The sequence below is a fragment of the Notolepis coatsorum genome (genome assembly GCF_963971535.1).
Source record: "Notolepis coatsorum genome assembly, chromosome: 8".
Taxonomy (NCBI): Eukaryota; Metazoa; Chordata; class Actinopteri; order Aulopiformes; family Paralepididae; genus Notolepis; species Notolepis coatsorum.
This window is the reverse complement of record NC_140172.1, coordinates 137,794,652-137,819,093: the sequence shown is the minus strand read 5'-3', so window position 1 is coordinate 137,819,093 and position 24,442 is coordinate 137,794,652. Positions and strand designations below refer to the sequence as shown.

At 42.4% G+C, this 24,442-nt stretch overlaps 1 protein-coding gene across 2 annotated transcripts in view; it reads right to left on the bottom strand.

The window, feature by feature from the left end:
- LOC311233764 (voltage-gated potassium channel subunit beta-3) overlaps window positions 1-24,442 on the bottom strand; it is a gene marked incomplete at both ends in the record, with an annotated part of 120,718 nt that overhangs the window by 80,734 nt on the left and 15,542 nt on the right. Inside the window, one exon of one of the 2 annotated variants that reach the window (XM_084320779.1) lies at window positions 4,276-4,529. The exons of the other annotated variant lie outside the window; for it this stretch is intronic. Within the exon in view, the coding sequence (XP_084176905.1) occupies window positions 4,276-4,529 (254 nt within the window). Of the gene's footprint in view, window positions 1-4,275; window positions 4,530-24,442 lie in introns of those variants that run through there. 2 annotated transcript variants of the gene reach the window in all.

Here is a 24,442-nt window from a genome sequence, read left to right as displayed (position 1 = left end):
TGTCCACCCTACATTGTAAAGCCTCTTTGAGTGTCTCCCCTCACCACAAAGAAATATTTTCAGAGCTGAAACACAACGTAGAGAAAGACTTCCTGAGCTGAAAGTTAACGTAGAGAAAGACTTCAGGAGCTGAAACATAACGTACAGAAAGACTTCCTGAGCTGAAAGTTAACGTAGAGAAAGACTCCCGAGTTGAAACACAACATGGCGTGACAGTGGCTCAGAAGGTAGAGCAGTCATCTGGTAATCCAGAGGTTCCTCGTTTGATTCCTGCTCCTCCCGGCAACGTGTCAAAGTGTCCTTGAGCAAGACACTTATTACCCCCAACTGCTCCAGATGTGCAGGTTGGCACCTTGCATGGTCGCCTCTGCTGTCGGTGTGAGAATGTGTGAGTGAACGGGTAAAATGTGAGGAACAAATTGTAAAGCGCTTTGGATGGTTCGAAAAAACCCTGGCGAGAATCCCAAATACAGGCTTCGGGGACAGCTTTACGCCCCCCCACCCCCCCCCCCCCACCCCCCCCCCCCCCCCACCCCCCTGAGAGCCTGAGGCTGCAGTTAGACTGACTGATGTTTTCGTTTCGTTTTCAGATGAGTTTCGCTTTTCCAGGTCACACTTTCGTTTTGTCACCTGAGCACAGTGATGTAGTACACTGCCAAAGCAGTAGGTGGCAGTAGGTGGCGAACATGAAGGCAATTTTCAACCAATCAGAACTTGAATGTGCCAATACACTTCCTGCAAAGAAAATGTCAACAAGCCGCCATCTTTAAATGCCTATTTACCCAATGCAGCACTTATTTTTCAGCAAAAGTGTAATAAAAGTGCAATAAACAAAACGGATACATTCACTGTGTGTTCTGCCTCTCATTTGTTGATGAAACAAAACTAACATCAACACAAGTGACCACCAAGAGCGGATAGTTTAGTCTCAAAAAAGATCGGCGATGCATGCATGCTACATGCTAACGTGAATGGAATATGCCAGTATAACAGTATAGCATTGTGGCTAGCAGCTAACATTAGCTCACGTTAACCAGCCAGCACCAAACTGATGATATCGGGAGCTATCAGTAGCTAGATAACATTAGAGACAACGCCTTGTGTATTAAACAAAAGTGAATAGATGACTGGGCCATTTTGTTTAATGCTTGTTAAGATTGAAAGAGGAGCTTGAGCTAACAGGGTCTGATAGCTAACGCTAGCTCACGTTAGCCAGCTGCTTATGCAATCGTTAATGCTAGCAGAATGAATGGATGTAAACTTTATTTAACATATCGCAGAATGGGTACAATACAATACGGCTCAATACAAACAATTGTTAAGGGAATGCAGACTGTTGTAGCTTGGACTGGGGTCCTTATAACAATAACTTGACAACACATGGTAGCTGCAGCTATAGCTCTGTTGTCACCGGACGTGGTGAGAGCACGCAGATGTGGGTATCTACTGCGCATGGGCGTTGAGCAACAACGGCTCCGCGCAGATTACACGACACGTTGTCGGCGAGTTTTTGGCGTTATTCCAAAACGGAAACACAATTTAGCGTTTTCAGTAGGGCCAAAACGTCTCCTGCCAAAACGGCATTTCTATCTAATAGGGACAGCAAACGTATTAAAAAAACGACCACAAAAACACTAGTCTAACCATGGCCTGAGAGAACAGCCTGGGGGGAGGCAGCGTGAGAGAACGCGTGGTGAATACGGGTGACAGAGAGTGTGTCAGGACAAGACAGCAGGGGGTGCGCCGAGGAAACTATAAAAGAAGGAAGGGTCATCACGTCACAGAGTAGCGTGTGAACGACGCACATCTGTGCCAAGTGTGGAAACTTTCAGTTCGCCCGACATTGAGTTGAATGGGATCAGCTCTTTATTACCTCGGATGTCAGAATCATCTGCAATTCATTGGCTCACGTTTGATGTATTGGTGGTTGATGTATATTTCGGCAGGCTTGCCGCTGCGCTCTACTGTGGCGAGACGCTGGAGTTCACTTCCCCTTTCACATCGCGCCACGCTTATGCCGTCTAGCACAGTCTCTAACAGTAACAGTAAGAAGCATTTTGGATACAAGTATTCTGTACTTCTGTATGACAACAATGTATGCCTTTCAAATGTTAAATGATTAAATGATACACACTGAAATCTACGCTCTCTCATCCTGCTTTCCACAACGCGACAATATTATTAAACAGCAGCTCTGTCATTGAAGTGGGAAAAGTGAGCCGTATTGTATATTAGTACATTGCATAGTATATTGTATATTGTATGGTAACTCAGTTACTTCTATTCTGCATCGAACATTGTACATATGTCTATACTGAACAGCACAGAGCTGCTGTTTAATAATATTGCCGCGTTGTGGAAAGCAGGATGAGAGAGCGTAGATTTCAGTGTGTATCATTTAATCATTTATCATCTAACATTTGAAAGGCATACATTGTTGTCATACAGAAGTACAGAATACTTTTATCCAAAATGCTTCTTACTGTTACTGTTAGAGACTGTGCTAGACGGCATAAGCGTGGCGCGATGTGAAAGGGGAAGTGAACTCCAGCGTCTCGCCATAGCCAGGGAACAAAATTAACTTTTTGGCTTACCAGCCAAGGTGGCTGGTAGATTAAAAAACTACCAGGCAGGCAGATTTTTTACCAGCCAAAAATTTGAAATCGCTTTTTAGTATATCGCCATGTGCAATTATTATTACTATATACAGGACTCTACGCTAACCTTTTTCCCAGGGATGTGCTCCTAAATTTAAAAAAATTTGGAGCACAAAGAAATTTTTAAAGCACAGTGAAAATCTTTCAAGTAACAGTTTATTAACAAAATATTTATTACATGCATATTATACTGTGCGTGTGCATACTAAGGGACAAACATCTGTGCAAATAGCACATACCACCAAAATCACACATTAGCCGTAAAGGATATCGGTTGTCAAGCTGCTTTTGTATGTTGTAGTGTTGTCACGATACCAACATTTAGACTTTGATACAGATAGGAAAGGTAATGGAATATATTATTAAATGACATAACATGGAAAATTCTTTATATAATTATTTAATTCATTATAATTTAAACGCTATTGAATAATAGTTAATTAATAGTCATTAATACAATTATTCTGTTACAGCTACTGAGCTATATACTATAGCTACTGTCCATCAATATCTTCCTTTTGAATGAAATAGGAGAGAGAGTGAGACACACACACACACAGAGACACAGAGAGAGACAGAGATTCTCAGCCCCCCCTTCCCTCACTATGCCTTTGAGCGTTCCCAGTGATTAGCGTTAGCAGTAGTTAGCGTTAGCAGGTTAGCTTAGTTGAAGTACTCAGTTAGCAGATAACATTATAGTAGTTAATGTTTTTAGCGCAACATGGGCACAGGACTGGCGAGGATGCAAAGCATGTTAGACAATTGGAACCGCTGCTCGCAGAGTTTTCGTTGCACATAGAAGCAGACTCGAGATGAGTTGTTACAGAGCTGATCCACGCTGCTCCGTGTCTATTATGAAATGACAATTGCGCAGTTGACACGCCCACTACGCAAGACGATTACTCGCACACTGTGCTCCTAAATGATTTTTTCGCACAAATCTATTTTTAGGGGTAAATGCGAGTGAAATGCTCGCACTGTATAGCCCTGATAGAATACTCTAATATGCTCATATGGCTCCCAATTTTTTTTTACACGCCAGAGTGGCTGAGTAGCCTCTGTAATTTACCAGCCAAAGAGTAAATCTACACGCCATTGGCGTTTGGCTGGTGCTTATTTTGTTCCCTGAGCGCAGCAGCAAGCCTGCCGAGTCTGCTGCTGCCGCGGGGGCGTGCCACGGCGTGTCACGTGGCCGTCGCGGCCAATCAGGCGAACCCGGAAACCGAAATCCGACTAAATCCGTTGCGGAAGTGATACACGCCACCTGTACTACTGTGGACACGCCCCCCGCATGCTCACCTGTACTACTGTGGACATGCCCCCGTCATGCTCACCTGTACTACTGTGGACACGCCCCCCCTCATGCTCACCTGTACTACTGTGGACACGCCCCCCCTCATGCTCACCTGTACTACTGTGGACACGCCCCCCCCCATGCTCACCTGTACTACTGTGGACACGCCCCCGACCCCCCCGCCCCCCTCATGCTTACCTGTACTACTGTGGACACGCCCCCCTCTCATGCTCACCTGTACTACTGTGGACACGCCCCCCCCCCCCCCCTCATGCTCACCTGTACTACTGTGGACACGCCCCCGACCCCCCCCCTCATGCTCACCTGTACTTCATGCTACTGTGGCGCCCGATGGCCTCCTTCATGTGGGCGTGGCCCGTGGGCGTGGGCCGAGACCCCGACGACGCCTCCTTGGTCTTGGCGGCGCTCTGCTGGGAGATGTAGCTGCCATTGCTGCCCTGTCCGCTCCCCCCTCCTCCTCCCCCTCCTCCAGGGGGGGGGGCAGTGCGCAGCCCACAGAGGCGGTCCTCGCTGCGGCTCTTCATGTTGTGCTCCGTGCAGGCAAAGGAGACCTGCATCCTGACCCTCGGGTGTGTGTCTCAGGGAGGGGAAAACACTTGTGGGGGGACAGACACCAACGCTGAGTGCTACTTTAACCCGGGCAGAGGGGGGTTTGCAAGTTTAGGTAATATTTGGGGTTATAGGGCAGGAATCCAGGCCCTATACCCTGACGTGGAATGAGTCAACATCTGGTGCCGCCTGTCTCCTACGAAGTGCTGTAGCCCAGCAGAACGGTCCTCACAAGCAGCGTTCTGGAGAGGGCTTCCCCACAGGAACCATCTGGAAGCCGGAGGCTATACACACTGTTGTTCTCCTCAGATGGATTTTTGGAAGGGTGCAGTACCTTGGGGTGGGGAGCTCCAAGACCACCACACAGTCTCTCCAATGCACCAGGAGCGATAGATAGATCCCTCTCCTCCAGTCTCTGGTCGGTGAAGCACTACTTCTATCACTAGTCTCTTCAGCTGAGGAGGATAGTCCTCCTGTCGGATCTTGAGTCCAGAACGTTCCGCTGCGGCATCAACAACAACGAGATCCAGTCGCAGGCGTCCTCCTCGCGCCGCCGCGCGTCGAGGGACATGTTCCCGTCGCGGGGGGGGGGGGAGGGAGTTAAAGGGTTAACAACAGCTAAACAACCGGCTTATTATTATTCGCACGCATCACATACAGTACATCGCGGGGAGACGGTCTCTGATGATGATCCGTGCGTGCCGCGTCTTCGTGCGGTCCAGTTCCGCGGACGCGCTGCTCTCACGCCGCTTGAGATGCAAAACAATGCAACAAATGCAACAACGCGCCAGTCAATCCCACCACCGTCGCCGCCCGCCGTCGGTTGTTGTTTCAGTCAGTGACATTAATTATTATTATCTATCGGCTGTAATTAAACTGTGGTTTTCTCTCCGTGATGATGATGAACGTCAGTTGATTCTCACACCTACATGATGGTCAGAGAGAGAGAGGGTTGAGAGAGAGGCGCAGTGAGGCGATCCTCGATGCCGCGTACTGTATATCGTCTCCTCCGACCGCGTCCGTTCCCTTCGCAGGGGTTCAGCTGAATTCATTCACACCCGGTTTGCTAAAAAAAAAATGTCATGACACACGAGCAAAGTGGAGGCTGTCTCTCTCTCTCTCTCTCTCTCTGCCAGTCTCTCTCTCTGCCTCTCTCTCTCTCTCTCTCTCTCTCTCTGTCACACAGACACACTCTCTCTCTCTCACACACACACACACACACACACTATCTCTCTCTCTGTTCTCACTCTCTCTCACACTCTCTCCCCCCCCAGGCCCCCCTCTCTCTATCTCACACACACGCACACACACACTATCTCTCTCACACACTCTCTCTCACACACTCTCTCTCACACACTCTCTCTCACTCACTCTCTCTCACACTCTCTCTCTCACTCTCCCCCCCCCAGCCCCACCCCCCTTTCTCTCTACATTTCCATCACACCACGTAAGCGGGCGTCTGCATGAATAGGTTTCAGCGTCACATTATAATAGCGTCCAATGTACCACCGGGGCTTTTTGGTAAATAATAACGCAACACAATAGCTGTGCAAATCGATAGCGCACATTTCAATAGGGCTACTTAAAATGATTGCATCGGGGGTGATTATAGAAATAGCCCTCATTGAGTCGGTTGAGAAGATATACACCCCCTTTTTTGTGTGCAAACCACCTAATGCCCGTTCTGTTTTTTCACTAAGGATCGCCTCCCTCCCTGACAAGCTATACTCTCTCATCCTCCTCATCCTCCTCCTCCTCCTCCTCATCTCTGTCTGTTTTGAAACTATGGGAGACAACAAGCAGGCGGGCTGGTTCTCTCTGCGAGGGCCCGGTGTTCTGCAGCGGATGACATTAGGGAGGGGATGAGGAGGGGGGAATAGCCAACCTGCCACTTTGAGTTGAGGAGAAATACACTGTAGAAGCTTATGATTCTGTGAGGTTACATTCAATACATCCGGTATGTGAAATATAGGAATAATAATACGAGGAGTAACCTATAAGAGATGAGGTCCACATGAAGTCCACTATCCGATATTCTCATTGATATAACTCTTCCACTGTCCAATCTCATAAACTCAGAATGTACTAAACTCTTATGTTTGTGGTTAAAAAAAAAACGAACTGTTTGGTAACTAACTAGTAACTACCATTACTAGCTATGACCAAAAAAAACCTGATTGCTTGGTCTCTGTCTGCCTTTCTAGTTAGGTATTCACATAGAAAAACAACATCCAAGATGATCCATATCTAATAATAATAAATAAAAAAAAGAGACCAGTTACATACCAAAATGTGTATTGTTATTTAACCAGGCAGGTCAATTAAAAACACATTATTATTTACAAATGAAGGTGGGACAAAGGACCTCTATAAGGGTAACATGGCCCTCTCTACAGGGACCCTGATGTAAACAAGAGGGAAGTCTTTCTCTGGTCTGCATCCCCTTAACAATTGTGTGTATTGAGCCGTACTGTATTGTACCCATTCTGCAATCTGTTAATAACGTTTTCAATCAATCAATCAATCAATCAATCAATCAATCAATCAACCAATCAATCAATAAACCAATCAATCTAAGGGTAACAGGGAAAGGGGACAACACATTTAATAGTGAGGGCGGCTTCTCATGTTTCTCAAATTCATCTCAGGTGTAAAGAACTAATAAACCTGAAAAAAGGTGTCTGTACTGAATGAGAGTAATATAGTTCTATGAGACTGAATGAGAGTACTATAGTTCTATGAGACTGAATGAGAGTACTATAGTTCTATGAGATTGAATGAGAGTACTATAGTTCTATGATATTGAATGAGAGTACTATAGGCCTATGAGACTGAATGAGAGTACTATAGATTTATGAGACTGAATGAGAGTACTATAGATCTATGAGATTGAATGAGAGTACTATAGTTCTATGAGACTGAATGAGAGTACTATAGTTCTATGAGACTGAATGAGAGTACTATAGATCTATGAGACAGAATGAGAGTACTATAGATCTATGAGACAGAATGAGAGTACTATAGTTCTATGAGACAGAATGAGAGTACTATAGTTCTATGAGACAGAATGAGAGTACTATAGTTCTATGAGACTGAATGAGAGTACTATAGGCCTATGATATTGAATGAGAGTACTATAGTTCTATGAGACTGAATGAGAGTACTATAGTTCTATGAGACAGAATGAGAGTACTATAGTTCTATGAGACAGAATGAGAGTACTATAGTTCTATGAGACAGAATGAGAGTACTATAGTTCTATGAGACAGAATGAGAGTACTATAGTTCTATGAGACTGAATGAGAGTACTATAGTTCTATGAGACTGAATGAGAGTACTATAGATCTATGAGATTGAATGAGAGTACTATAGATCTATGAGATAGCTCTTTAGTATCAGTCCAGTTTTCCTAATTCAGTGCAAACTCTGGGGACCTTAAGCGTTAAGCCAATCACCAGAGAGAGTGATGAGGTCCAGAGCTCCAGTCACCAGAGAGAGTGATGAGGTCCAGAGCTCCAGTCACCAGAGAGAGTGATGAGGTCCAGAGCTCCAGTCACCAGAGAGAGAGATGAGGTCCAGAGCTCCAGTCACCAGAGAGAGTGATGAGGTCCAGAGCTCCAGTCACCAGAGAGAGTGATGAGGTCCAGAGCTCCAGTCACCAGAGAGAGTGATGAGGTCCAGAGCTCCAGTCACCAGAGAGAGAGATGAGGTCCAGAGCTCCAGTCACCAGAGAGAGTGATGAGGTCCAGAGCTCCAGTCACCAGAGAGAGTGATGAGGTCCAGAGCTCCAGTCACCAGAGAGAGAGAGTGATGAGGTCCAGAGCTCCAGTCACCAGAGAGAGAGATGAGGTCCAGAGCTCCAGTCACCAGAGAGAGTGATGAGGTCCAGAGCTCCAGTCACCAGAGAGAGAGTGATGCGGTCCAGAGCTCCAGTCACCAGAGAGAGAGATGAGGTCCAGAGCTCCAGTCACCAGAGAGAGAGAGAGTGATAAGGTCCAGAGCTCCAGTCACCAGAGAGAGTGATGAGGTCCAGAGCTCCAGTCACCAGAGAGAGAGAGTGATGAGGTCCAGAGCTCCAGTCACCAGAGAGAGTGATGAGGTCCAGAGCTCCAGTCACCAGAGAGAGAGAGTGATGAGGTCCAGAGCTCCAGTCACCAGAGAGAGAGAGTGATGAGGTCCATAGCTCCAATCACCAGAGAGAGAGTGATGAGGTCCAGAGCTCCAATCACCAGAGAGAGCGATGAGGTCCAGAGCTCCAGTCCAGTAATGAAGTGATGTAGGTGGAACTGTGACAGTCGTGTACAGAAGAGCTACGCAGGTCTGACCCGTTCTATCCCAAACAAGCAGCCCGATCCTGCTTAATTAAAATATGTAAACAAAGTACTAATCGACCACAGGAACCACAGGACTGAAACAGGACCCCTAACTTTAACCCTAACTTTATGTCTCAACCATAACCGTTAAGTGAAAAACTGGTCGCCTGGTAGTCGGAAGGTTCCCGGTTCGATTACAGCTCCGGCTCCTCCTGGGCAGCGTGTCAAAGTGTCCTTGAGCAAGACACTTAACCCCTAACTGCTCCCGATGAGCAGGTCGGCACCTCGCATTACAAAACTTGCAGGACATGTTTCATAACACTGCTGAACCGTGTGTGTGAATTTATAATTGCAATCTGAATGATCAATATTGGCTTGAAACCCATTGATTGCCGCTTGCGGCTATATTTATTAGTATGTTATTTCTACACATCTGACAATATCATAATTTTATGTTTTAAATCATATCTATAATAATTCATACATTGTGTCTCTTTTACATCTTTACATTATACTTTGTCTGTGATGTTAAAGAGTGAACCGATCTCTCAAAGGTTAATGGTCTGTTGAGTTTCAGTTGAGGTTAAAGGTTAAAGGTCAGGCCGAACCCAGAGAGAGGGGGTTTAAGGCAGTAGAGAGGTTTCGCACCAATGATTCTTATCTTGGTAACCATCTGGCTTCCTGCCTTCTTATCTTACAGTAAGTGGCAAAGAAGGTTCAACTCTCTGTTGACCCGTCAATGTAATGACTTTGTTCCCGCTCTTTTCTTTTTTTTATCCACTTTTTCTCGCATTTTCTATTTTTCTCCCATCCCAATTTCGTATCATCCAATTCAACCCTCCCCTGTCTCGAACGCTGTTTCTTGCCTCCCACAAGCCGGCTGCAATGTGGACTAAGTCATACATAGCACGAGTCCCCTCCGATACTCGAGGTAACAGCAGTGGCATCTTTTCACCTGCGCGGCGCGATCTTTCAGCGTCAGGGGTCTGCTCTTTGGAGGGGCGCGTCTATACTTTCCGTAGCCGCATTTCTGGCAGACGTTCTCTGATTGGCACTGACTGACGCTCTCTGATTGGCCACTGACATGTTTGCCCAATAGCGTGACGAGCTGTGTCTTTGCCCATTTCCGCGTCGAACAGCCTGCAAACTACCTGGCGTTCTATCGCCCTGCTCTAAGACAAACTCTAACCTTAACCAACTTCAAAAGAGTGCCTAAGCTTAACCGTCGAAAGAACTTGCCGTCACGCTCTAAGACAAACCCTAACCTTAACCAACTTCGAAGAGTGCCTAAGCCGTGTAGAAACTGACGTCGGCCAATCAGAGAACGTCTGCCAGAAATGCGGCTACGGAAAGTATAGACGCTGGAGGGGCGCCGCCCCCATCGCTTCCTGATTCTACTGCGCAGGCGCACCAACCGACCTGTAGGAGTCGCTGTCCACAACGCCCGATCCCCACCCATCAGTTTCCCACCCCCTAATACTGCCAATGTGTATTAGTACGGACAACCAGCTAAACTGAAAGCAATGTGGAGCGCTGGGTTCGAACAGGCAAACCCAGCGTCTCCAGTATTCGTGGTGAGCGCCTTGCCCACTGCACCACGTAGCCGCCCGTTCCCGCTCTTTTCTTTGTGTGAAAGAGAACATGAAGCTCTGCTGGGGTGTCGTTTCTCACTTCCAGTTTTTTTTTTGTCACATATTATATACAGATACCGTATATGTGACATATAGGGAACATGTACATTACAGTGAAATGCTTGGTTCTGTATGAGCCTCCCGAGATTGTGCTTCATACAGTAAAAAGTTAAAGAATAAAGACCAAACACTATACAAGAAGATATACAATATACAAAACAAAGATTTACAAAAATGAGGTAGAAGAGGTAGTGAAAATCTTTTAGGAATAAATAGATACAATATGGTTAATGTTTAAAAAGTGTTTAAGGTGAATGTTTAACGTGTGTGCATGTGTATGTTGTGTGTATGTTGTGTGTATGTGTATGTTGTGTGTACAGTATGTGTACGTTGTGTGTACCTGTATGTGGATGTTGTGTGTATGTGTATGTTGTGTGTATGTGTATGTTGTGTGTATGTGGATGTTGTGTGTATGTGGATGTGTATGTTGTGTGTATGTGGATGTTGTGTGTATGTGGATGTTGTGTGTATGTGTATGTTGCGTGTACCTGTATGTGGATGTTGTGTGTATGTGTATGTTGTGTGTACCTGTATGTGGATGTTGTGTGTATGTGGATGTTGTGTGTATGTGGATGTTGTGTGTATGTGGAGGATGTTGTGTGTATGTGGATGTTGTGTGTATGTGGATGTTGTGTGTATGTGTACGTTGTGTGTACCTGTATGTGGATGTTGTGTGTATGTGTATGTTGTGTGTATGTGGATGTTGTGTGTATGTGGATGTTGTGTGCATGTGGATGTTGTGTGTATGTGGATGTTGTGTGCATGTGGATGTTGTGTGTATGTGTATGTTGTGTGTATGTGGATGTTGTGTGTATGTGGATGTTGTGTGCATGTGGATGTTGTGTATGTGGATGTTGTGTGTATGTGGATGTTGTGTGTATGTGGATGTTGTGTGTATGTGGATGTTGTGTGTATGTGTACGTTGTGTGTACCTGTATGTGGATGTTGTGTGTATGTGGAGGATGTTGTGTGTATGTGGATGTTGTGTGTATGTGGATGTTGTGTGTATGTGTACGTTGTGTGTACCTGTATGTGGATGTTGTGTGTATGTGTATGTTGTGTGTATGTGTACGTTGTGTGTACCTGTATGTGTACGTTGTGTGTACCTGTATGTGGATGTTGTGTGCATGTGGATGTTGTGTGTATGTGGATGTTGTGTGTATGTAGATGTTGTGTGTATGTGGATGTTGTGTGTATGTGGATGTTGTGTGCATGTGGATGTTGTGTGTATGTGTATGTTGTCTGTATGTGTACGTTGTGTGTACCTGTATGTGGATGTTGTGTGTATGTGGATGTTGTGTGCATGTGGATGTTGTGTGTATGTGGATGTTGTGTGTATGTGGATGTTGTGTGTATGTGTACGTTGTGTGTACCTGTATGTGGATGTTGTGTGTATGTGTATGTTGTGTGTATGTGTACGTTGTGTGTACCTGTATGTGGATGTTGTGTGTATGTGGATGTTGTGTGCATGTGGATGTTGTGTGTATGTGGATGTTGTGTGTATGTGGATGTTGTGTGTGGATGTTGTGTGTATGTGTATGTTGTGTGTATGCGTACGTTGTGTGTATGTGGATATTGTGTGTATGTGGATGTTGTGTGTATGTGGATGTTGTGTGTATGTGGATGTTGTGTGTATGTGGATGTTGTGTGTATGTGGATGTTGTGTGTATGTGGATGTTGTGTGTATGTGGATGTTGTGTGTATGTGTATGTTCTTCTCTCTCACTTAACCCTCGTAACGCGCTTCTACTTTTCTCGCTCATTCTCCCTTTAAAGCGCTAGGCCTAGTTTATATGGAACTAACGATCTTTTGACTATTGTTTTATGTAATCGTGTATGGATCCAGACTGTCATATTGAACGTTAGAATTCTATGCTGTAAAGCACTGGCGGCGTTGGGAGAATATCAGCCTGCATCCTATACTTTTATCCAGAGGAGATTGTTGTTTTAAATTTTAGCTGAGTTTAGTGCACTTATGGCCCTGGGATAAAAACGTACCGGTAAGTCTGTTAGTCTGGGTGGGCATGACGCTGAAACGCCTGCCCGAGTGCAGCCGTATGAGGTGTTTGTTATATAATACTCAAGTAAAGTACAATTGGGTGTGCCATAAAGGAACGCGCCGACATTATGGGAATGTTGGCTTGCAGCCGGATAGCTTTCTACTGAACACACAGAGAGGAAACTGCTATCTATCTTCTTGTCAGACACTGGAGAAGACATTTCCCATAATGTTCCTTTTAAAGCAAATTGAATCCATACTTGAAAGGTCAGACGGGAACGACAATCTGTCTAATCTACAGCATGTTAGCCTGTTAGTGGTGATACCCAAGTATTTCATACTTGTTTTGACTGCAAAATGGGCGCAAATAAAATAAATATCCACTTAAATTTGAACTTGTAACTGAAGTCGGGAAAGAATGATATCTGATATTAAAGTAATCAATAGTCACGGGTGTACATTATGGATCTATCAGCCATCTATACAGAGAACGCCTACACCTATCAAACATCTATACTGAGAATGCCTACACCTATCAAACATCTATACTGAGAATGCCTACACCTATCAAACATCTATACAGAGAATGCCTACACCTATCAAACATCTATACAGAGAATGCCTACACCTATCAAACATCTATACAGAGAATGCCTACACCTATAAAACATCTATACAGAGAATGCCTACACCTATCAAACATCATACAGAGAATGCCTACACCTATCAAACACCATACAGAGAATGCCTACACCTATCAAACATCATACAGAGAATGCCTACACCTATCAAACACCATACAGAGAATGCCTACACCTATCAAACATCATACAGAGAATGCCTACACCTATCAAACATCTATACTGAGAATGCCTACACCTATCAAACACCATACAGAGAATGCCTACACCTATCAAACATCTATACTGAGAATGCCTACACCTATCAGCCATCTATACAGAGAATGCCTACACCTATCAGCCATCTATACAGAGAATGCCTACACCTATCAGCCATCTATACAGAGAATGCCTACACCTATCAAACATATATACAGAGAATGCCTACACCTATCAAACATCTATACTGAGAATGCCTACACCTATCAAACATCTATACAGAGAATGCCTACACCTATCAAACATCTATACTGAGAATGCCTACACCTATCAAACATCTATACAGAGAATGCCTACACCTATCAAACATTTATACTGAGAATGCCTACACCTATCAGCCATCTATACAGAGAATGCCTACACCTATCAAACATCTATACAGAGAATGCCTATACCTATCAAACATCTATACTGAGAATGCCTACACCTATCAAACATCTATACTGAGAATGCCTACACCTATCAAACATCTATACAGAGAATGCCTACACCTATCAAACATCTATACTGAGAATGCCTACACCTATCAAACATCTATACTGAGAATGCCTACACCTATCAAACATCTATACAGAGCACACACCTTAAGGACCAGTCAGTCACTAGAACGGGTTCCATAGGTTCCAAAAATCCATTCCAATAATGATGTAGTACATAAGGAGGTAGCTTACCAATTTATTTATTTATTTCGCACCATTTCAACAAAACAGTAAAAACATTGACCATGACAGGAAATATATAAAGGTGCTGAGTAGAGGCAAGAGACCCAGATGGGCCTATATACGGGTCAGGGCCTCAACTCATTAAATCATTGGATTAAAAATAAAACAAGAACAAAAGTAAAGTGAAATTAGCTTACCAATATTAGCTTACCAATAATGATGTAGTATAAGGAGGTAGCTTACCAATAATGATGATTGATTGATTGATTGATTGAAAACTTTATTAACAGATTGCAGAATGGGTACAATACAGTACAGCTCAATACACACAATTGTTAAGGGGATGCAGACCAGAGAAAGACTTTCGTCTTGTTTACATCAGGGTCCCCCATTTTCAATTCATCAGGACATATGACATACATGACATACAGATAGACAGTACTGCTACATCCATACATTTATGACATACCAGATTTGCAAATACAGTACTGTTTGTGATACAAAAAGAGTCCAGAAAAGGGAGTATATACATTTGACGTAAAAACTGTACATTGGAGGAGGTTGGGTGGGGTTGGGTGGGTAGGAGGGGTTGGGGGGGGGGGGGGGGACACTGTACAACTGTACAAGCAAAACTGTACATTGGAATATTGACAACCATACTAGGTAATTTACTGTACATTGGAGGGGGTTGGGGGGGGGGAACACTGTACAGACAAGCAAAACTGTACATTGGAATATTGACAAAACCATACTAGGTAAATTACTGTACATTGGAGGGGGTTGGGTTAGGACATTTACAGGGGCCAGTTTCAGTTCAGTTCAGTTATTTTTTATTTCGGGCTTTGGACACATAACAACGGTCATTCCATAAATCGTCAACGTTTTATCAGCTTCTATTGCAGCATTGTCCAATTGTCCGAAAAGGGCTAGGGAGAAGCCCCTGAAGACTTACGTTTCTTTTCTTTTTGTTTTTTCATTTACATACATACATAGTACATACATATAGTACACATTACAGTACACACATATAGTACACATTACAGTACACATTACAGTATAGTATACCTGCAGTATATAATAGTATATATAATAGTATATAGTACATAATAGTGTATACAGCACATACATAATGTGATGTGAGATATATAGTACATAATATATACAATATAGTACCATAATACAATAGCATATACTGCAAATATAGTTCAATATAATATACAAATTAATTATAATATGATTATATAATGTAATATGATATAACGTACAATACAGTATCATACGTATTTCTTTTTTTATTAATATGCAATTAAAGCTCTTCTTCCCTTCTGTACCTATCAAAAATAGATTTTTTTAGTCTAGATTTGAATTGATTTATGTTTTCACAATATTTGAGTTCATCCTCTAGAGTCTAGCCCATTCCACAGGGTAGCTCCGTAAGAGGAGATACTGTACACATTATTTTCAGGTTGGTTTTCATCACAGGTTTTTTGAAGTTCAATGGTCCTCTGAGGTTATATCCCCCCTCTTTATCCAGAAATTTGCTTCTTACATTTACCGGTAATTGATCATTTCTTGCTTTGTACATAACTTGCAGAGTTTTAAAGTTTACCATATCAATGAACTTCAAAATGTGTGATTGTAAAAACAGTTTGTGTGTGTGGTCCCGATATCCTGCATTGTTTATTACTCTTATTGCTCTTTTTTGTAGGATAGTCAATGTATTTATGGTTGTTTTGTATGTGTTACCCCATACCTCTGTGCAGTAATGCAGGTAAGGCAAGATCATTGCACAGTACAGAGTGTGCAATGAGTTGGGATTGAGTACATGTCTCACCTTACTAATAATTGAGATGCTTTATGCCATCTTAGCCCTCACATATTCTATATGGGGTTTCCAGCAGAGTTTATGGTCTAAAATCACTCCCAGGAATTTATTTTCATATACTCTTTTTATTCTATTATTATCTATTATCAACTGAATGTCTGTTTTTATCTGGCGGTTTCCCAACACCTTACATTCTGTTTTATTTAGATTTAAAGATAATTTATTTATATCAAACCAGAGTTTGTATTTATTCATTATATTGTTAAGACCGTCATAAGCTGCTGGATGTCCTCCCCTGTACAGAACATGTTAGTATCATCAGCAAATAGTACACACTTCAATACATTTGACACAGAGCACAAATCATTAATATATAGATTAAACAGTTTGGGTCCCAGAACCGAGCCTTGAGGGACTCCACACAATTTGTTCTCTGTTTTTTATGTAGCTTTCAAGCCAATCTGACACAACCCCTCTGAAGCCATATTTGACCATTTTCCTTATAAGGATTTTGTGATCTATTGTGTCAAAGGCCTTCTTTAAGTCTACAAAGACTACAACTGTGTACAACTTTGTATCTATGTTTGTTATTATTTCTTCAGTTAATTCAATCAATGCCATTGAGGGCGATCTGTTGGCTCTAAAACCGTATTGGTTCTCAGTTAGTAAGTTATTATTTTCTACAAAGTGATCCAACCTGTCCACAAATAATTTCTCCAGTACTTTTGAGAACTGTGAGAGCAAGGAAGGTAGCTTACCAATAATGATGTAGTATAAGGAGGTAGCTTACTGTACCAATAATGATGTAGTATAAGGAGGTAGCTTACTGTACCAATAATGATGTAGTATAAGGAGGTAGCTTACTGTACCAATAATGATGTAGTATAAGGAGGTAGCTTACCAATAATGATATAAGGAGGTAGCTTACCAATAATGATAGAGTAAGGAGGTAGCTTACTAATAAAATGAACTAATACCAGTGTTTGTTGCGCCTCTCCGTCAGAGAGGACCAACCAACCTTCTCATAAAGGACACAGAGATGAGAGCTGTTCCAGTATTTCACATGGGATGAGAAGTATGGCTGCAGCTATCCATTACTTTAGTAATCCAGTATTCTAACCATTATTCCATTGATTAATCAAGTAATCTGATAAAAAAAAAAGTATGTTTGCTTTAAAGAGCAATAGTAAATATACAAAATATAAAATTAGACTTATCTCTTCCTTTTTTTTTTTTTTTTTTTGACTGCAGCATTTTATTTTCTATGGTTATTTTCTTGAGCAACTTAGATATCTTAACATAATAACCACCATATTGATTTACGTTCCCAACCATTACATGTAGCCATAATTAACGTTAACGTACATGCATGTTCTCTGTATAGATGGCTGATAGGTGTAGGCATTCTCTGTATGATGTTTGATAGGTGTAGGCATTCTCAGTATGATGTTTGATAGGTGTAGCATTCTCTGTATAAATGTTTGATAGGTGTAGGCATTCTCTGTATAGATGTTTGATAGGTGTAGGCATTCTCAGTATGATGTTTGATAGGTGTAGCATTCTCTGTATAAATGTTTGATAGGTGTAGGCATTCTCTGTATATATGTTTGATAGGTGTAGGCATTCTCTGTATAGATGTTTGATAGGTGTAGGCATTCTCTGTATATATGTTTGATAGGTGTAGGCATTCTCTGTATAGATGTTTGATAGGTGTAGGCATTCTCAGTATGATGTTTGATAGGTGTAGCATTCTCTGTATAAATGTTTGATAGGTGTAGGCATTCTCTGTATATATGTTTGATAGGTGTAGGCATTCTCTGTATAGATGTTTGATAGGTGTAGGCATTCTCTGTATATATGTTTGATAGGTGTAGGCATTCTCTGTATAGATGTTTGATAGGTGTAGGCATTCTCTGTATGATGTTTGATAGGTCCCCTGAGTTTGCTTTGAACAGGGTAAATCTGCATTTTGCTATGATAAATGGCTAAATGGCTGCATTTATAGAACAGCTTTTATCCAAAGCGCTTTACAATTTGTTCCTCACATTTGACCCATTCACTCACACATTCACACACCGACGGCGGAGGCGACCATGCAAGGTGCCGACCTGCTCATCAGGAGCAGTTAGGCGGTAAGTGTCTTGCTCAAGGACACTTCGACATGCTGCCCGGGAGGAGCGGGAAATCGAACCGGAAACCTCCGGATTACCAGACGACTGCTCTACCTCCCGAGCCACTGTCGCCCCCATGATGCCCCTCTAGCTCATGGTATGAACTCCAACAGTCCTTGTATGTGTTTTAGCAAATGTGGATTTTATGGTGGTTCTTGTTCTGGATATATTGTGATGTTTCTTCTTGATCTGTAAAGCCCACAGGGGCAATTCGATGTGATTTTGTGCTATACAAATACATTTGATTTAATTTAATTTGAGTTGAGTTGATTTGTTATCCTTGTTTTTAGCCTCGTGTTGTTGTCTTATTGTTATGATTCTATACGCTGTGTGATTTTATTTCCCTTTTCTTCTTTCATTTCTGTAGGCTCTGTACACTCGACGTGACTGTAAATGAGGGCGACGTCATTTGCCTTTTCGAGTTTAAATAAAGGTTTGAAATGAAATGAAATGAAATGTAAACATGGGATCACGGCCAACCCTGACAGCTGCCCTGCTCATCACTCCCGGTGTCTCCACAAGACGTCTCCGTTGGCCTGCTCATCGCTCACGGTTGCTCTCTGAAGACGCGCCGTCAGTGGCACCATCCAATGAACGTCTAAAGAGGCAGGTTGTAACCTGCGCCGGTGCCGGGAAGGGTTTGAGAACGACGCAAAGATATATCGGGAAAGACGAACGTCTGTCTGAGAGGAAGGTCACGACACGTCACTCTGCCTGAATGTCGACTCTGAGTGCCAGGGGTGGCGATGCGAGAGACAAGTAAAACTGAGTTGGAGAAGTCTTTTAACCCCTTAAGCCCGACGGGCCCGGTACAGGGCTGAGATTCATATCACGCCATAAATCGATCAATACAGAACGTATTCATTAATGTTGCGTTTCTTTTTCAAATGTAGCCAAGAGTAAAGACCCTAACCCTATCAAAACAGCAGTCAAAGTGTATATTTTCAGCACTACGTTTGTTTACCAATGATTTTAAGTGTTATTAGGGAAATATGAGTGTATAAATATTTCGGCGCATCCCGACAGAAACCTGATGAATTAGACGCGAAGAAATGATGCCGCCACTTTGTTTGTAGTCCTACAAGGAGAGGAAACCCAGGGCTTTTGATGGGCTTTCAAATTTCATAAAACTACACTTCCGTATGATACTGTCTGTCAATCATCTGACTTCCAGCGTGAACTTTTTGTTTTTAACATGATGCGATAACATGCATTATGTTGGTCTTTGCTGGTATAACCATCATGCATTATGCTGGTCTTTGCTGGTATAACATGCATTATGCTGGTCTTTGCTGGTATAACCATCATGCATTATGCTGGTCTTTGCTGGTATAACATGCATTATGCTGGTCTTTGCTGGTATAACCACCATGCATTATGCTGGTATAACCACCATGCATTATGCTGGTCTTTGTTGGTATAACCACCATGCATTATGCTGGTCTTTGTTTGTATAACCACCATGCATTATGCTGGTCTTTGTTGGTATAGCCATGATGCATTATGCTGGTCTATGCTGGTATAACCATCATGCATTATGCTGGTCTTTGTTGGTATATTGTTTATTGTTTATTGTTTAAAGGGATCCCCATTAGCTGTCACCTAAGTGGCGAGCTAGTCTTCCTGGGGTCCACACAGAAAGACAACAGAAAACACAAAACATAACAACATGAGATACATATGACAATCACAATTAACAATGATAATCTAAAAACAGTAAAACATTGTAGACATCATTATCAACATCAGAATATTTTGCTCACATATTTAAGTAGTGCATTCTCAGGTGGTATTTGAAAGACACTTTACTATTCAATCTACTTATGTTCAGTGGGCAGTTATTCCAATGATTGATGGCACGATAAACAACAGTCCTATTTAAAGCATTTGATTTTGGACGTGGTAACATAATCTGTCCATCATCAGCTGACCTAGTAAAATAAGAATGAACCTGACTGCATCTGACAATTTGTTTGTATAAGAAAACAGGTATAACCACCATGCATTATGCTGGTCTTTGTTGGTATAACCATCATGCATTATGCTGGTCTTTGTTGGTATAACCACCATGCATTATGCTGGTCTATGCTGGTATAACCATCATGCATTATGCTGGTCTTTGTTGGTATAACCATCATGCATTATGCTGGTCTATGCTGCTGGTATAACCATCATGCATTATGCTGGTCTTTGTTGGTATAACCACCATGCATTATGCTGGTCTATGCTGGTTTGGGTAGCAGGGAAGGCTGTGCTAGCTTGACATCTATGACACGGTGTGTTTGTTGGATTGGGTTTTTTTGTTCTCGTTTCACCAAAGGATTTTATGTTTTGTTAACGTTCAAAAAAAAATTGCTACTAACCTTAAATGACCAGAACGCACTGATGTCAGGTGTCCTGGTCTGCAATGTTAAGCTTGTTTAGGCTACCAGTGAATTTTCCCTTTTCTAAATCCCTGCCTTATCAGAGAGAGACATGTATATCGGAAGGCTTTGTTCACGGGACCACAGTTGAACCACAGATGAAGCTGATCTATTAATAGTCCATTCATTTACCTAGAGCTGCAGGAGAGACTGGAGACCAGAAAATATTTCACCTGTGAGAGTCTATAGTGAGAGAGTCTATAGTGTGAGAGTCTACAGTGGGAGGTCTATAGTGAAATAGTCTATAGTGAGAGAGTCTATAGTGAGAGAGTCTATAGTGAGAGAGTCTATAGTGAGAGAGTCTATAGTGTGAGAGTCTATAGTGAGAGAGTCTATAGTGTGAGAGTCTATAGTGAGAGAGTCTATAGTGAAAGTCTATAGTGAGAGTCTATAGTGAGAGAGTCTATAGTGTGAGAGTCTATAGTGAGAGTCTATAGTGAGAGTCTATAGTGAGATAGTCTATAGTGAGATAGTCTATAGTGAGAGAGTCTATAGTGAGAGAGTCTATAGTGAGAGTCTATAGTGAGAGGTCTATAGTGAGAGTCTATAGTGAGAGTCTATAGTGTGAGAGTCTATAGTGAGAGTCTATAGTGAGAGTCTATAGTGAGAGAGTCTGTAGTGAGAGAGTCTATAGTGAGAGTCTATAGTGAGAGGTCTATAGTGAGAGTCTATAGTGAGGGTCTATAGTGTGAGAGTCTATAGTGAGAGTCTATAGTGAGAGTCTATAGTGAGAGAGTCTGTAGTGAGAGAGTCTATAGTGAGAGGTCTATAGTGAGAGAGTCTATAGTGAGAGAGTCTATAGTGAGAGAGTCTATAGTGAGAGGTCTATAGTGAGAGTCTATACTGTGAGGTCTATAGTGAGAGGTCTATAGTGAGAGAGTCTATAGTGAGAGAGTCTATAGTGAGAGAGTCTATAGTGAGAGAGTCTGTAGTGAGAGAGTCTATAGTGAGATGTCTATAGTGAGAGAGTCTATAGTGAGAGTCTATAGTGAGAGAGTATATAGAGAGTCTATAGTGAGAGGTCTATAGTGAGAGGTCTATTGTGAGAGAGTCTATAGTGAGAGAGTCTATAGTGATAGTCTATAGTGAGAGAGTCTATAGTGAGAGAGTCTATAGTGAGAGAGTCTATAGTGAGAGAGTCTATAGTGAGAGAGTCTATAGTGAGAGTCTATAGTGAGAGAGTCTATAGTGAGAGAGTCTATAGTGAGAGAGTCTATAGTGAGAGTCTATAGTGAGAGTCTATAGTGAGAGAGTCTATAGTGAGAGTCTATAGTGAGAGGTCTATTTGATAGTCTATAGTGAGAGGTCTATAGTGAGAGAGTCTATAGTGAGAGGGTCTATAGTGTGAGAGTCTATAGTGAGAGAGTCTATAGTGAGAGAGTCTATAGTGAGAGTCTATAGTGAGAGTCTATAGTGAGAGAGTCTATAGTGAGAGTCTATAGTGAGAGGTCTATTTGATAGTCTATAGTGAGAGGTCTATAGTGAGAGAGTCTATAGTGAGAGGGTCTATAGTGTGAGAGTCTATAGTGAGAGAGTCTATAGTGAGAGGTCTATAGTGAGAGAGTCTATAGTGTGAGAGTCTATAGTGAGAGGTCTATAGTGATAGAGTCTATAGTGAGAGTCTATAGTGAGAGAGTCTATAGTGTGAGAGTCTATAGTGAGAGAGTCTATAGTGAGAGAGTCTATAGTGAGAGTCTATAGTGAGAGTCTATAGTGAGAGAGTCTATAGTGAGTCTATAGTGAGAGTCTATAGTGAGAGGTCTATAGTGAGAGAGTCTATAGTGAGAGAGTCTATAGTGAGAGAGTCTATAGTGAGAGAGTCTATAGTGAGATAGTCTATAGTGAGAGTCTATAGTGAGAGTCTATAGTGAGAGAGTCTATAGTGAGAGTCTATAGTGAGAGTCTATAGTGAGAGAGTCTATAGTGAGAGAGTCTATAGTGAGAGTCTATAGTGAGATAGTCTATAGTGAGAGGTCTATAGTGAGAGAGTCTATAGTGAGATAGTCTAAAACTAAGCATTGAACTAAAATGGGTACCGTTCAAACCGACAACACAGGATTGGGATCAGTTTGATCCCAAAAAACTGGATTATCTTGATCCCACCAGAGGGTGGATTTCCAGTGGATTACCAGAGCAAAATGTACTATACAATTTATAAAAAAATATGTTTCAATATAAATAAGATGGCAAAGTTTCTTAACTGAAATAATACAAAATGTTTAGCCTTCATGGCAAATAAATTGTATTAAAAAAAAGTTTGTCACATTTGTAACATAATATAAAATGACATAAATGTTTATGCTCATAAAAGTATCACAACAAAGATTTAATGACAAATGTAATTTAGATTAAAGAAAAAATATCTTCAACAAAAAAAAAGTCCATCATCTGTAATTGTAACGTTTGGGGTTTTGCTCTCCTCAGGGAGCAAGGCCCTAGCGTTACCTGGTGGTAATTGACCTGTCTATCTGTCCTAATTGCATTCATTGGCACCTGGTGTGTCTAGTTAAGGTGGCTTTATATGCTCTTTCGTGTTACTACAGACACCGTGAGTCGATCAACAGACTGCCCGTGAGTAGTGCCTATGTGAGTAACACTTATCGCTCTTGCCATGGAGAATAAGTCCGTTCGCCATTTGTATTCATTGCCGTGTCTTTTCCTTATCGTCTGTATGACTTTATTGTGTGCATATGCAGCACCGTCGCCCGACGTGTTTCTTTTGTAACGTGTTTTGGAGACATCGTCTTCTCCCCTTTGCTTTCCCCATTTATTATGTAGATAAGTTTGTGTTTGTGCTCTAACGTGTTTTTGGAGACAGATGTATCTCCCCTTTTATTTATACGCCCTCGTCTGTGTGTACCCTTTTTACTCTAAATAAAAGAGTACCTTTTGTTTGAAAACTGTTACGAAGGATCAGATTAAACCGAATATATATATTTATTTATTGATATATATTGAATAGTATTTGTATATCGTTTGATATCCCTTGTATATTCCTTGTACATATACACGGAATATCCCTTTAGCCTACTATAGCCCATAATAGTTCATTCTCTTATTGGACAAAGGACCAGGCGCCAGGGGACCAGCCCCTGGCGTCAAGTTCAAAGGTACCGACGAGACATGTCCGTACTAGCCCCGGCTCCGCTCAGGGATACGGCTACCGAAATGAGAGTGGCACTATTTGTTCACCGTGCATATAAATATGGCACAAGTAAATGTAGAAGTCCCTTAGTCCCTTACCCTTCTTCCCAACTTAGTAACAGAACGTGAAGCCTCACCCACGATACGACGTGCGGTGAAGTATGGCCTGTTTGGCCTTAGAATAGCATCGAGACCTCGTGCGAATTAATAACTGAATTGTCAGAGTTTGGCACTGTACCGTCGAGTGCGACGTAGTTCTATTAAGTAATAATAGTCTATCGTGTATGGTGCATCGTGCGGTTAGAGTTCTAAAGTGACCAGCATCTCCAACGCTTCCTCGTGTTATTTAGAGTCTTATCCAGGTTGGGCCGACCACATGGCGCTTTCATCCGAGGAGATCTAGGCGAGGACCGAGGGACCTGTACACTGGATTACCTACCCGACGACTGCTGAGCCCTATGCGGCTGGAATATATATTTGCTTTGGTACTGTGATTTGTGGAGCGGATAATCGCCGACGCCTGTGAGTGTTGGATTTACCCCCGAGAGGAGTCAAGTTGAGTCGGCGCTCAGAGAGACTGAGGTCGCCTAGCTTCTTCTTCACTGTGGAGCTACAGCCTACAAGAGAACCAAGGTGTATTCATCTGCGGATCAAGAGTCTATCGCACTGTCTTCTGTACTTGAAGTCTCCCTAGATATCGTTGACCAGACGGTCTACTACCGACGGCTCTCCTACCCCCCCTACCGGCTTACAACCGGGAGGACCCCCTCCAGAATATCCCGCTATATCATTAAG